Consider the following 15,844-nt stretch of genomic DNA (forward strand, 5'->3'; position numbering starts at 1 on the left):
GAGAATGGTCCAGCACCGAGTGACTGGACAGCTCCCCACGCTACTTTGCGCATGCGTAAAGAGGGGCGGGGATTGCGATCCGGGTTGACTGATCGAGCTAATTTGGAGGATTTGAAACGCCACAGATTTTAGATTATCATGGTTCGTAAAGAGGATCTGTGCTCCTTTTCTCAAATTACTTTGATTTGACATATTTAAGCTAACGCTTCAGTTATGTAATTCACTTCTTTGTACTTAATTTTGTCCACAACATTGGTTTATTTTTTAAGATTACTAGATAGAAAATGATAAGAAGACTAATTTGATTCAATCCTTGCAATTTTGTAGTCTTTCTTTCTTTCTATTTGTTTTACCAAAAAATGCAAACATTGGAATAAAAAAAGGGAGGGAATCGCTCCTTAAATGTGTTATAGCTGGTAAAACCTTCAACTTTATTCATCTGAGCTTCTTTTCTGCCTGTATACAAGGGCAGTAACATCATTATGTTAAATGATCATGCTAAAGCGGATCATTTATTGTGACTGCCTCTATACTCTGCATTTGTTCTGCCTGTTAGTATGAAACAAATCAAACGTGATGGCAGAAGTACATGCAATCAATAAAAAATGGATTAAACTAAGTTTAATAGGAGTTTCCATGCAGGCTCAAAATGGATGAGGGACCATCTGAAGCCAGTTCGATCCGGTAACCTTTGTGTTTTTTCACATTAGTCTTTTGTGTTAACTAAACATTTAATTGACTAGACAGCGGGCATGACTGAAGTCCCTTGGGGAGCAAGATTAATCCGACACACTGGGACAGCTTTTCCATTTATTAGCCCAATTAGCATCCCATTACCTGGGTTTCAGATCTGCTTTGCGGTGAAATGAGAGTGGGCATCTGCACAACCACGTTAAAGCAGAGATCTCTGCAGATGTGGAACATCCTGCAGTGTCATTGCCAAGCATAACCTTTAACTATCACTGAAGAAAACCTCCCTCCAGGATAATCCATCACGAGGATATTTACTCTAAAAAATAGATTTCAGTAGCAAATTTGTTCTCCAAGGAAGAAAAAAAGGCGAGCACTACGTTCTTCTAACACTGCAGTCATAAAGGATTTTTTTTTTAATGTAAAATTAATCTGGGCTAAATTTTGAGAAGATGAATAACTTGTTTTAATTACTAAAATCTAAAAATCAGATTGAGTTACATTGTGATTTTTCTTTCTTTTTTGTACCACATGGGTGGGAATCATGCTATCAGACCTGGACAGTGGAGTAGTGGTTAGCACTGTTGTCTCACAGCAAGAAGGTTTGGTGTTTGAATCCACTATCCAATCTGCCTGAGACCTTCCTGTGTGGAATTTTCATGCTGAGTGGGTCCTCTCCAGGTACTCTGGCTACAGTCTTCAGACACGCAGTTAGTGGGGTTAGGTTGATTGGTGATTCTAAATTAGCTGTAGGGGTGAATGTGAGTGGTTCTTTCTTTGTATTAGCCCTGCAACACCCCCGTGTTTTGCTCTGTGGCAGCTGAGACTCGAGCTTCCCTGCAATAAGTAGAAGAAGATGGATGAGTAGGTGGGAATCACCTTCATCAACTTCAATTTATTTCCACATTTACATGTTATCAACAGAGCTACATTCATTTTTATATTATGTTTGTGGACATTTGACAAATTCGATTTCAGCATTTATCTCAGTTTCGTCCCCCACCAGCTCTTGAAGGAAACACCTGGCTGTTTAATTTGGACAGCAGGTTTCTGTGTCTTAAAGAAATCTGCCTGCTGCTTCAACTTGAACTTCAGCTATCACTTATTTCAACCACAGTACAGTAACAGTCAGTAGTAATATTACAATTAGATCTCTGTAGAAAGGAACTGTAGAGTTGAGGGTCTCTGTGGGCTGCTCACTTTAATCAACCCAGTTCATATTAGAAATCATTACCTGACACTTTGTTAATATAAATGTTAATATAAGATTTATAGTTAAGGTTGTACTTGTCATTATGGAAGTTTGTTTCCCCCACTAAAAAGAAAAAAAGAGCAAAGTCAAAATTCTTGGTTTAATATCAACATTTTGTGTTATTATCTCAAAATTTTAAGATAAGCAGGTCAAAATTTTACTTAATAGCTGAAATTTTGAGATCAGTATCTTCCCAACACCATTTACTAAAAAAGAAGCAAACTATTATCTGTTCATCCCGTGAATTACTTGCTCTTTATTCACTTATAGTTTGACTGGTTGAATTCCCTCAAATAATCCCACCAGCCTGATGCCTCTTCCCTAAGCTGAGGCTTTCCTCGAGCCCTCGATCACATCAGTGATTATGATGAGATGAGCTGTGAAGCAGAAAGAACAATCATGTGCTCAATCGCATCTAAAAATATCCACTGTCATACTATCGTTGACTCTGTGACTGTTGGAAAACACTTTAACAAAAAGAGGAGGAACTGCTCATCATTACGGCAGTGCCACCAGACTGGCTTTACTGCAGGAGGAAGAGCAGTCAAACAGATTTATGTTCACGGATGTTTCTTGAACACTTTGTCATATTTGGATTTTAGGATGTTGCCCAGAAACTAATGTTTAACACTTAAACTGTTGAGCTGTGTTCATAAATGCTTTGACTGCCAAAACTTGACCCAAGAAGCTCAAAAACTGAGTTATAATAAAATCAACTATATCTTAATTTAATCCCACTAATTCTAACAGCCACAAGAGGGCAATGTAGCCATTACTCAATGAACAACTCATTATTATTTTTTGGCTTAATTTAGTTTATATGGCATAAGGCTTTAGTTTTGCATAACCACAGAAAAATAGATACAGCTGACATAAATCCAGCCCTTCTCTGTATCCATTAAGAAAATCAATCCTTTTTGACCTCCACTAAGTGTATCAAATAAGGTAGAATGGGGTCATATAGAAAAATCATGACTGGTTTGGCAAATACTAGTCTGAGCATGAGGATTATTAAACTACCTGCAGCACAGATTTCACAGTTATCAGCATGTTGAAACTGCAGAAATCTTTTGGGGGTGAACAACAGCTGCTGCCTGATGCCTTGGAGCTACAAGTTTGACAACAGCAGACACACCTAGTATGTAGTATATGTCTACATCTATATAACATGGCATTACAGAGGCATATATATTCAAATGGCTGGGGTTGTGCAGAAAAATGATTAGTCCTTTGAATGTTAATGTACTGAATAGTATTTCTTTTAATAAAGAAAGAGATTTGATGATCTAAAAATGGCAGCAGAGACCACAGAGGGATTTATTAATGTAGTAACTGTGAGCCTTTTCTATTAAAGCAGGTTCACACCAACTAATGTTAAATATTTGTCACGTTAATCTGCTTTACATTACTATATGCTAATGGGTACCATTATTAATACCTAAACTTGTGTTTTTCACCCCATGAAAAGTAAAACGGTTTGCTGTAAGGAAAGGCTGCTGATAAGGTGCATTTCTTTTATGCACCATGGACAAAAAAGGAAGCGCTGAAACACTGCTGAGTTATTGAGCAAACATGCCAGCCAAAATTAGAGAGAAAATACACCATACTGTGTTGCAGTCAATTTCACTTAGTACAGCAAGAACAACACTTCTTTCATTTCATTTTCATTTTTACTGTTCTACAATTCATGTTAAGATACTTTCTACTTTAAAGCTTGGGCTTAAACCTTTCTTTTAGGGTTAGGGTCGGTTGGACGCTGGGTGGGGGGGGGGGCTTCCCATGATGCACTGAGCGTTTCTTCTTCACGTGTCTCCTTTCACTCTGTGTCCTTATACACCACTACTGGATTTAATCATTACTTATTATTCATCTCTAGCTCTTTCGCCTATAGTCTGCCTTTTGTCCGGTCTCTCTGCTCTTTCTTTCCCCATCACCCCCAACCAGCAGCAGCAGATGGGAGATTTTTCTTCCCACTGTTGCCAAATGCTTGCTCACAGGAGGTTGTGGGATTGTTGGGGTTTCTTTCTAATAGTGTAGGGTCTTTAACTTAAAACAGAAAGGGCCTTGGGCCAACTGTTGTTGTGAATTAATGATATATAAATAAAACTGAATTTAATTAAACATCTTCATCATTGATAAAATGAGGACTGTGCATAATGATCTTTATTCATTTCTGTGTGTTACTGTCAAACATAAACACTCTGAATAACAGAAAACATTTAGCAGTGCATTTCACTTCAGTCATCCCTTTTAATCAAGTCCTTGTGTGCTTGAATACTTTAGTGTCTAATAACGGTCTCAAAATTAAACTTTCAAATAAAATGATCTTTAGCCATCATGGTAATTATAGTGTGTTTGTCTGATCAATAGATTCATCAGCCTCATACAATCATTGCACCTCTTTCAGAAGAGCTTAGTCTCCTTAGTTATCACACGTGTCAATAATCACTGTTAATACATTATGCATTTTGAGTTAAGCTGTTGGTTATTTTTTATGCATGTAAAACATTTGCAAAGTTACAAAACCCAAAGTCTAGGACAATGCAAGTTATTTTCTCCCACTGCCTGGAGCACATCATTTGTGGTCCAGGTTTTCATCTGTGATTTATCTACATCAGATCAGTGTAACACCTTAGCTATTGGCTAGTCTGACCTGCCCTTAAAAAGAACAAATAGCTGCCTTGTTTCCAGTTCTGGTTGAAATGTGTGTGGTTTTCTTACTGAGTGTTACGTTTCTATTTGTAAAGTTATAGCAAGCAAGCCATTTCTCATTTTGGCTGAACAGGCTGATAAATCAAAGCAGGCTGGACTTTATTTGGAGCCACTATGGGAAAAATAATCTTCTTCTTTAACATTAAAAGTATATCAATTCTGATGAACCCCTAAAACTAAAAACCTATAAATGACTATAATATGGGCACTTTAAGTTGTCTTATTCTAGTGCTATTGTGACTCTTTTCCGTGATGTATCCAGTGATATCCTGTCATGCAGCATAAAAACAACCAAAGGTGCTATGTTTATTTCTAAATTGGGAGTTGAAATTGCAAGAGCAGTCGTTTAGAGAGTGTGTAGGTGTTTCATGGCCGCCATTCTTGCGCCTCAATTCAAGCCACAGAAGTTCCTGTCGGTCTCAGACCACGGATGTGGTGCTCTCGGGGTTGATTCGTACCGGCCTCGTGCTCTTCCTGAGGTCCTGCAGCTGCTTGGCCGGCTTCCCCACGCCCTCCTCAAACCTCCGCTCAACCACCGGCAGCACGGTGTCATGGAGGAAGGAGGCATTCTGCATGACAAAGGCTTTCTTCTCAGGGTCCTGCTCACAGCGAAGGCTGTAGTCTACGTGCTGTACGGCCACCAGGATGATCTCCCTCAGGCTCTCCAGCAGCACCATGTGCAGCTCAGGGAAGTAGAGCTTCAGGCCTTCCTCTAAGAAGCTCATCATCTGCTTGGTGAAGGCCACGACGGTATAGCTCAGGTTCACCCAGCAGTCATCACCTGTGTACTGCTCGAAGTGAATGCCACAACTGCGCATCTCATCCTGCAGAAAGATAAATACGTTAATGTTGCAGCAGGTAAAGGAAAACAGTGATTTGTGGCAGCTTTCATATGAAATCCTCAGCATTTGTTGTAACAGAAGCTCTAAGCACACAAGCCAAAATCCCTGCCTCCAGAAATTACAACATAATTAACTATTATTTTTGGTAAATGTAGTATTTACTTTATAAAATGAGTTCTCCACATGACAAGGTTGTGCCTTTATTGTACAAGGAGCATGCAAAAAACCCCAAAATATAAAATTATATAAAAAGGAGCTTAAAAGCCTCACAGTGGAAAAATTTCAACAGTTGAATCATTTAAGCAGATTAATACCGGATTATCAAAGGTTTGGTTTCTGTTACTCAATTTAGGAGGTTCTTGGTTAAAAACTAATCAACAATTGAAGAAAACAAAACACTGAGTGAGAAACCATAAGAACCAAGAGACAAAACAGAAATAATTCCGATCCACCTTAAGTTTAGCCAAAGCCTCAGGAGTCATGAGGTTCATCCTCCTCCACATCTCCTCAGAGTTTCTGTGTTTCGTGGCCTCGATGATAATATCTTTGTAGCTCTGGAGCGCTGCCTTGATGTCTTTGACCAGCAGGGACTGCAGGGTGAAAGTCAGGTCCAGGCCGATCTCGGTGAGCTGCTGACAGTGTTCTTTAGCCACTTTCACGCACTCCGCTGCCGTCGACAGGCTCTCCTTACTGTCGAACACCTAGCAATGAGGAAATAAAAAAATTTACTGTATTAAGAAAACTATACAACCATAAATTTAAACTTGCACGCTGCATGCTCTGGCTGCCATTTAAGAGATCCTCTTGTGTTACTTTTCAGTTCTTTGCCCTTCTCAGATGGCTTTTTTTTTATTACTAAAAGAACTCAACTTTTTTATACACCTGAGATCCAGAAGCTTATCCTCTGTATACCTAGACACATTGTAGGTTATTTGCGTATTTTAAACCATTAACACCCAAAAACACCACCGGAACACACAAATATTACATCATGTCTCAGTCGCTTAGTATGTTTTTGGCTATAAACAATAAAGAATATACAAATGATAGATGTTACATATCTTCTAATCATAGGGGACGTACCTATTACTCATTTTAGGGTTTTACCATCTGACATTCTAACTACCTGCTTGCTGAAGGCGTCCACAAACATCCTCATGGCTGATCTGGACCAGACCACGAAGGCAGAATAGCAGCCTGTGTTCCCGGCAAAGTCCATCTGAAATTCCTTGGCCGTCTCCAGCAGGCTGGTGAAGAATATGTTGCAGAGTTTGTGGATGTAGAGCAGCGTGGCTCCTTCAATGCGAAGCTGCCGTATAGCAGTCTGCACTGCAGCGGCGCGGTTCTTCAGAAACAGCTCACAGGCTTTAGTGGACTGGCCTGAAACACAGATGACTGTGTGATGAGACAGTACAGATGTTCATGGCAATTACATTGTCTTTTTGCAAATACATGCAAACTCTGATGCATTATGGGAATCTGAGGGCCTTTATATTTATGACTGCAAATGTACAACATGTGTAGCTATTTCTCAGCTGATTCTGGTATGTTTTTTAGTATGTCTTGAAACCTATTAAGCTAAATGGAAAAAAAAAAAGTCAATTAAATTTGAGTAAAGCGGATGGCAAATTCTCCTTGAATATATAAAGAATACCTGGGAGTGAAGTGACAGGGGACAAAATGTTTAGAAAATAATTATGGGAGATATTAAGAGAGTACTATATGTTAATAGTTAACTGAAATATGAACTTTTGTGATTTTTTCACATTGCCAAAGCGATCCTACCTCAGTGTCTCTCTCTTTCCTTTTGATTGAGTTTTAAAATAGGTTTATACTCTACATACTCCTGCTAAAGGATAATGTTTTGCCCGAAAAAGGTCAAGTACTGAAAAATTGCAAATAAACATGTTTTTGCAAATCAGTCAGTGTGTGGGAGTCTGTTTGCAAAGCTCAGGCATAATTAAAAATGGATCCACTCGAAGCTGTTCTGCACCAAAGCAAAATACAAATTTCTAAGGTTTTATAAAATTTGGCCATTCAAGAACAATTCTGACAAAAAATAAATAGTAAACTATATATAAACTATCATGAGGTTAGTTCTCTTAGTGCTCTGAATAGGAAAGTTATTTTCTTAATTAAGTAGTTTGAGAATATTCACCTTGACTGAAGATGAAGGGAAAAACGGTGAATACATACAGATCACCGCTTATTTGTCTGAAAATTACACTTTAACTGCATCCAAGGTCGAACTCGGACAACAAGCAATTTGAAAGTCAAGTCCATGCAAATGATGGAAGAGAATGAGCTAAACTCCCTGAATAATGAACAGTGAATTGTGGAAACCCTGTGAGTGGGCTCCTTACTGTGAATACACTGAATATAAAGTGAGATCATAGCAGACAGGTGTTATTTGTTTTGGTGATGTGTGCAAGCTTGTTATTATTGAGGAAAATACAAAAAAATAAAAGGACCTAGTCTGATGAGCTGGGAAACAGCCCGCCGGGTTGCTTTAGGACCGCCACGAAGTGACCGATCTGGAGACAACTCAAACACCAGGACCTCTGTCAGCTGCCGCACACGTTCATCCACCTTCCCCCTAAGCTCTTTAACCTTCGGGGTGACAGGCTGATCTCTGAGATACTCGTTGAGCTTGTCCAGCAGGTCAACAGCACCCTCGAAGTCTCTCTGGGCAATGCACACGTCCAGATCCTCTGGCAGCTCCTGGATCCACTCAAGACTAAGATTCACGCTCTCCTCACCATCAACCGTGTCTTCATCGTCATCCATATCAAAAGGATTGGTGGATACCTCAGCTCTAACAGGAGAAGTGGGGACCTCCTCCTCCTTCTTGTGCCTGTCTTTGGAGACTTTGTTTTTCTTGGTTTCATCTAGGATCTCCAACCACTCTTTCTTAACTTTGCTGTTCTCTGCCTGGAAGATGCGACTGTCTGGAAACATCAGGATCTTGAACATGTCCTTCATCGGAGGGTTGTCTTTTACGTTAACCACAGCAAAGCTCTCCAGGTCATACAGAGCGTTGTATTTATACTTAACCGTGCCACGGCGGTTAGGCAGCCAGGTGGCAATCAGCAGACAGTCATTCATCAGGAAAGCATGCACCTTCTGAATGGGGGACATGTTGTCAACATCAAACTCTGCAAGGTCCCCATTGTAGATAAGGTGCCTGCCTGGGGTGTCCATGATGTTTTTAACCCCTTCCACTTTCTCCAACAGTGAGGTGAGGGTCCTCTGCTTCACCTCCTCCGTCTCCTTGGGAAAAGCTGCCTGCATCTCTTTAGACGTCTCATCCTTATCTGTGGACAGCAGGGCCTGAGTGATACTCTCCATGATGCTCTTCTGTTCAGTCAGGATGTGGCTCAGCTGGTACATTTCGCTCTCCAGATAGGAAATCTCTTTGGCTGTTTCGATGAACTGTCTGTAGTTCTTGTAAACATTTTTCTTCAGATTTTGAGCCGTTTCGTCGGCAAGGTTTTGGATTTTTTGTCGGTGCTCCTGCAAATCCCTGTCGCCATCGGACTGCTGTGACAGCTGCTTGACGTAATTTTGCGGGTCGAAATTGGGCGATTCGAGCAGCTTCCGTAGTCGGTTCCCCGTTTCCGACATCTTTTGCCGTGTAACTGTTTACTTATAGAGATAAATTGTTGAGAAAATATAGAAAAAACTGGACAGAGAAATAGTTTATCGAGGCTCCTTGGTTCATATCCGCTTGTAGCCTAAACAGGAAGTTGACACCCTGGAACGTCACGGGATACAAAAAAATAATAAAAACAATTTTAAAAAATCTAAATGATAATTAGTCGTTCATAATGGGTCTTATATTTATTTTTAATATAATTTAACATATGTTAATGATTTATATTAGAAAGCCGTGTTGCTTTTATTTATTTAACTGGTGGAAACTACTTGAAACGAACAACACTACAGTTCCCATAATCCATTGCTAAGACCTTCGCTTGACTATTCTATCAAGTATATGGTAGTTAGGCAAAACAAAACAGGATATAGCATTTTATAAAACGAAAGAATGTTCCATTTTTGAAAAAGGATATTAGTGGATGCTACAGAACGCATATGCAGATAGTTTGATATTTTAAACTTATACATCAAAACGAAAAAGAAAATAGCCATATTGAACTCAGGCTTTTACTTAAAACTTACTTAGTCGTTTAAAACTGACTTAGTTGTTTTACTTTGAAACCCGTAGCGGAATTTATTTTGTCCTATTGTGACAGACTGGACTCACGGATCTTCGCGCTAGCTTTGGTCTGACGGTTAGTAATATGAAAATGTTACTGAAAATTTCATGACAGAAAGTATTTGGACACGTATTGGTAATCTGTCAGACTACATTTTGAGACGACGTGATGCTACCGCCTTTTTGAGACCTGTACAAACTGCATTAGCTAGTTGGCGCTAACACGCTAACCAAAAACAAAGAACATAACAACAAATATCATCAAAACAACAAAAAAAATTCCTCTCTTGTCATGGATGAGGATTTTCTGCTCGCTATTCGGCTGCAGGAGCAGTTTGATCAGGAATACCGGGCTTCATTATCTTCATCAAGTGGTACTATAGATAATAGTTTCGGGCAGAGCAGTAAGAAACGGAGAGTGGAGGTAGCTGGAGGTGGTAGCGATGTTGTTCCCTACTGGAAACCGAATCCCCAGCTTGAGAGGCCACTGTCCATTGTGGACGAGTCCTGGGAGATGCTTGACCCTAGCCCCGACATCAGGGCCATGTTTCTGGAGTTCAATGACATGTTCTTCTGGGGTAAACTCAGCGGTGTGGAGGTGAAGTGGAGCTCGAGAATGACGTTGTAAGTCATGCATGTTTTTGTTATTTTTAATTCCCACAAACTTGTCTACACAATAACACCTTTGATTTTTGTATGGGATTTCGTTTGGCATGTCTGTAATGTGTCCTGCTCCTCTTTTCCTCTCTTTCTTCTCTTAGGTGTGCTGGAGTTTGTTCTTATGAGGGTCAAGGTGGACTGTGTTCAATCAGGCTGAGTGAGCCTCTGCTGAAGCTTAGACCCAGAAAAGACCTGGTACAGGTGAGGTGGACTTGAACACCATTCACATCAGAAACACTGGGAAAGGGCTTGTTGTAGGGGCTGAAATTTATACAACTATCATTTTACCTCCCTAACCCCAGCAGTGAATGCGTGACAGTGTGATAGATTAGAACTTGTAATCCTTAAAAAAGAGGACAATTTTCATTTTCTTAATCAGTTTATTTTCACTGGTTGCCACAGACCCTTCTCCATGAAATGATTCATGCGCTCCTGTTTGTGACACAAAATAACCGGGACAGAGATGGCCATGGACCTGAGTTCTGCAAACACATGAACCGGATCAACAAAGCCAGTGGGACCAAGATTACTGTAAGTATATGTTCTTGAGACATATTCAAACTTATTCTGTTTTGTGGACCACATATACATACAAACCTTCAAATGTACAGTTGTATTCAGAAGTTTACATATAATCATCATGGACTTGAATGTCATAGGAATTTGGGGCTTTTAATGATTTGTTTGAACTGCTGTTCAGGGTGCAATGATTGTACAGCAAAGTAATCAAGAAACATTTAAATTCATTTTGGATTTTCTCTAATCTCTCTCTTTCATAAACTTATGTCTTGCCATCTTTCCTTCCTTTCATCAGATCTACCACAGCTTCCACGATGAGGTTGATATGTACCGGCAGCACTGGTGGCGGTGTAATGGGCCCTGCCAGAAGCGTAAACCCTACTTTGGCTACGTGAAGAGAGCCATGAATAGAGCTCCTTCTTCTCTGGACCCTTGGTGGGAGGATCACCAGAGAACATGTGGTGGCACATACACCAAAATCAAGGAGCCTGAAGGATATGGCAAAAAAGGCCAAAAAAACAGCAAGACCTCAGAGAAGAAGGCCACAGGAAGTGGCAAGCCTTCAAGTACGACTACAGGTAACATGCCCGTACACTCCTGTGTATTAAGCTTTAATACATTGTGCCAACAAACTAGAAAATGTTGTTCATATTTCAAACATTTTAAACATCAGTGAAAAATGTTCTTAATTTTTTGTGACAGCCTCAAAACAACAGTCATGTTATGCTTTGATGCCTGACTGCTTTTAACCGTGAATAGATTGTTTCCACTGAGTAACTTGAGCATGTAAAATCATTTAAATCAAATGACCCCCTGCAACAAAACATGCAAGAAATATGAAGAATGGTATTTACTGAATTGGCCCCTCAGAGACTCTCGGTTGACCCACTGGACAGCTTTGGAAACATTAAGTGTGTAATTACTACACAATTAATAATAATAATAATAACAGTAATAATAATAGTAATAATAATAGTAATAATAATAGTAATAACTTCTTTACACTTTCAGAAAGAGGAGTTTCACTGGTTAGGCCCACTTAAGGTCAAAATGGACTTTATGTAGTCCACAGTGTGAAATGAGTATGACACCCCTGATTTAGAGCACCTGAAGTGATCACTTTACATACACTGACTTCATTGTCAGAAACTCTGGTCTTGTATATAAAAAGATATAATATAAGAACTGAAATTAAAGAAAAAGCAAACCAGGTCCACTTGAACTAAGTTACTGGATTTAAATACATTGCATGGTTGACTCTAAATTGTATCATTTCCTGTCCCAGGTTCTGGATCACAGGATATAAGGGACATCATCCCATTTAGTGGGAAAGGCTTCATCCTTGGGGGGAAGTCTCAGGACTCAACGTCTTCCTCGCCATCTCCCAGGCCACCACTTCCTGTTGTGAAAACACCATTGTCCAACCCTGTCCCCTCCCCAGAGAAGTTCTTCACGCCATCGTCCCCGCCTAAAAGTCTCTCCTCTCCTGTTCACTCTAACAAGACCAATGGGATTTCCAACACTTTTACCTCAGTCAGACCATCCACTTCCATGGGGAGAAAGCCACCTGTAAAGAGGTCTGTCGGCAACACGACGCACTTTGTCAACATAAACGGTTCACCAGTGAAAATGCCAAAATCCCAGAGCAGTAGTAGCAGCCAAGGAGGAGATAAGAGCAAACAGAGTTCCATTGACGACCTTTTTAATAGCACAAGCCTCAGGAAGTCAGAGACCAAAAGAGACTCACTGACATCACCAAAGTCTTCCACAAATGCTGCTTCTGCCTCCTCTAGATTTCAAAAACAACAAAATAATCATTTGACTTCCTCTCCCAGCACACCCAGTCCCAGCCCTAACATAACAAACCATTCCAAGGTCTCATCTGTAGTTACAACTGGATCCCAGGGTAGCACTTCAAGAGCTGTACAGTCCAAGGATTTTACTAATTCTGACAGTGACAGCACATCAGCGGCTGTGGGTAGGAATCGGACGCCGAGAAAGAGGGCGTGGGATGACCGCAGCAGCTCTGCCAGCATCTTTGACTTCTTCCAGAAGACCTTAGGCAGCGATTCAGCAGCATCGAAGGAATCAATAAAGGCAAAATCACCAGCAGTGCTGCAGAGAACTACCAGTGCCACCACCACACCCTCCTCTTCTGCTTCTCTGCAGTCCTCAGCAGGACTGCACAGTGTTGCCTCCTCCTCGTCTTCATCCTCCTCCTCCTTTGCAGTGATGGTCAGTTGTCCAGTGTGCCAAGCAAAGGTCCAGGAGTCAAAGATCAACGAGCATCTTGATTCCTGCCTCTCTTGAATAAGGAGGTGAAAACTTCCAGAAAGTCAGAATAAGTTTGATGTTGCACTAAAACTTTTTAACTTTTGATGTTCAATAAAATTTTATCCTTGTTTGTTCAATAAGGCATGGCATAGTCATTTTAACTATTTTGACTATTTAAAGAATGACATTCTCCTACTTTATATCACACTAATTACTTCTGCAATTTCACAGCATGTCTTTCTGTCTGCTGTAACAAAATTCCTCACTGAACTGGGCTGCATTAGAAAACTATGACAGCAGTGTTTTGTGGAAGAACGTCAGTGTGATATTAGCAGTTATGGTTTGAATTCAGAAACCGCTTTGTCTTAGTCTACAAAACCTATTTTTGTCTCCTCTGGAAGTGGATATTATTGATTTGTGGTTCCTGCAGTGGGATGTACCCCCCACCCCCCCCAAACCTCAGGTCTGCATCTGCTGCCCTTCAGACAACAGGAGACGCCGTCTGATCTCTGCTGATCTGATCTGTAGGAGTCAGGTTTCGCACTCGCTAGCTATTTATTTCTGCAGGTCATCACATTTGCACTGCACCCAGCCTGCGGGGTCAGGTGGTGCAAGGACATTTGAATTTACTCAGTAAAACACTTCACCAGTGATATCCTCAGTACAAGAAATACTTGGATGACTAAAACATTACAGATTTCTACCTGAATATATTTTTATTCATATGTTTGGGTTTTTATTGCCAAATAAAATATTTTTATTGGTCTGTTTGACTGAATATTTCAGTGGGGGAGTGAATTCAATGCAAGTATTCAACGGTTGTCTTGTTTAATGATTAAATATCCAGAAAGTGGTAAAAATCTAAACTTTGTACCCTTTGAGCTAAATGCTTATCAGGTATTTACTGTGCTTCTAGTACTGTGCCAACATATACTGATTAGCAGTAAACAATACAGATGAGGTGTGATGTATTATTTACTTGATGATCAAGTGATGAGAAGACTAGATTAGTGTCTAGACTTAACCCTGTATTTGGACATTGACTATAAAATGCAGTAAATTTCCTTATGGTTTATGACTTTTCAAGATTTTTCAGTGAAAACAAGAAAAGAAAAGCTTAATCATGTTAAGGTAGCCGAAACATAAACCACACCTTACAGGCTTCCCCGCAGAAACCACTGAAGACCAATTTATGTGTCAACAAGTCAATATTTAATCAAGCATGTCTCTGAGTAAATCATAGATTTGACCTGATAGTGGTTTTCTCAACCTACATCAGACAAATGTCCTTTTGACCACAATTATATTAAGATCGCCAGCGAAAATGTTTTAGTTTTGTAAGACCAACATTATTTACTTAAATTCAGTTTAAGCATTACCTCAGATCACTTTAACCATCTAATCAAAAGTACTCTAGATAGTTTTTTTTTTTAAATAGCACAAACTCTTTAGTCATACTCAAGAGAGAGAAAGGGAGACAGACAAGTGGGTGTAGCAGAGCTGGTGGGTAAGCAGAAAGACGGAGAAGAGGATGAGGGCAGAGGTCAGGCAGCGTGAGGCCAGCTGCTGATCATGACTACGCCCTCCTGTTCCTGCAGGAAAGACTGGAGCAATGCCAGGGGCGTCAACAAAGCATGTCGGCAGCAGCATGTCAATTACCTCAGTCTGCTGCTGCAGCTTTAATTGCCATCTGGCTCCACAGGCACAGAGGAAATACTGTTGGGAAGAAGACAAGGGTGGATTTTATATTTGATTCTCAAGAAACTACTATGCTTAAATATCTATAATCTTGTACTTTAAAGCACAACAGGTTCTACTGAAAAATACGGTAAACTACGGTATTGATTGGGGTGAAGTTTGTTATTGCCAAATTACAGCTGACACAGAAAACACCACTGAAGATGCAACTCTATGCTTTTAGCTATGTAGAAATGATCAAGAAGATATACAGTAGTTCGAACCAGACCAACCAACCAGAGTCAAGAAGAAAGGCAATTTAAGCGTCTTTGAATGTGGTATGGTTTGTTGGTGCCAGATGGTCTGGTCTGAGTAATTCAGAAACTGTTTATTTACTGGGATTTTCCCACACAACCATTTCAAGAGTTTATAGAGAATGGCTAGAAAAAGAGAAAATATCCAGTGGGTTGCAGTGGCAGAAATGCTTTGTTGATAACAGACATAAAAGGAACATGATTCAAGCTGACGTGAAGGCAAGATTATCTCAAATAATCATTTGTTTCAACCAAGATATGCAGAAAAGCATCTGTGAACATGCAAGACATCCAACTTTGAGTGGTGACAGTAACAAAAAAACACACTGGGTACCACTCACGTCAGCTAAGACATGAGTCTTAGGTGACATAAGTGGCACAGGTTTACCAGTATTGGGCAGCAGAGGGCAGGAAAAATATTGCCAGGTCTGACGAGACTCGGTATCTGCTGTAACATTCAGATGATAGGGTTAGAATTTGGCATAAACAACATGAAATCATGGCTCAATCCTGCTTTCAGACTGCTTCTGGTAATGTTATGGGGTGGGCAAATTCTCATGACGCCTATTTCCAGCAGGATAACATCAAATGGCCTGGAATCTGATGTGGCAGAATGGGAGATCTGCAGCATGGATGTACACCTGACAAACCCGGAGCAAGTCTGATGCTATTGTGTCAATATGGACCA

The 15,844-nt window shown here is 40.2% G+C and overlaps 2 protein-coding genes across 2 annotated transcripts; one reads left to right on the forward strand and one right to left on the reverse strand.

Moving 5' to 3' along the window:
* Positions 1 to 4,078: 4,078 nt before the first annotated feature.
* Positions 4,079 to 9,245, reverse strand: exoc8 (exocyst complex component 8). The gene is made up of 4 exons (XM_031750528.2): positions 7,968 to 9,245; positions 6,623 to 6,876; positions 5,949 to 6,197; positions 4,079 to 5,478 (listed from the first exon to the last, which is right to left on the reverse strand). The coding sequence occupies exons 1-4, from the start codon at positions 9,118 to 9,120 to the stop codon at positions 5,074 to 5,076; spliced, it is 2,061 nt and encodes a 686-aa protein (XP_031606388.1). The 5' UTR covers positions 9,121 to 9,245; the 3' UTR covers positions 4,079 to 5,073.
* Positions 9,246 to 9,543: 298 nt separating this feature from the next.
* On the forward strand, positions 9,544 to 13,302 carry sprtn (SprT-like N-terminal domain). Its single transcript, XM_031750538.2, has 5 exons — positions 9,544 to 10,336; positions 10,474 to 10,573; positions 10,775 to 10,903; positions 11,187 to 11,469; positions 12,177 to 13,302. The coding sequence occupies exons 1-5, from the start codon at positions 10,005 to 10,007 to the stop codon at positions 13,199 to 13,201; spliced, it is 1,869 nt and encodes a 622-aa protein (XP_031606398.1). The 5' UTR covers positions 9,544 to 10,004; the 3' UTR covers positions 13,202 to 13,302.
* The last annotated feature ends 2,542 nt before the right edge of the window (positions 13,303 to 15,844 follow it).

The sequence above is a fragment of the Oreochromis aureus genome, linkage group 15, assembly GCF_013358895.1.
Source record: "Oreochromis aureus strain Israel breed Guangdong linkage group 15, ZZ_aureus, whole genome shotgun sequence".
NCBI classification, from domain to species: Eukaryota; Metazoa; Chordata; class Actinopteri; order Cichliformes; family Cichlidae; genus Oreochromis; species Oreochromis aureus.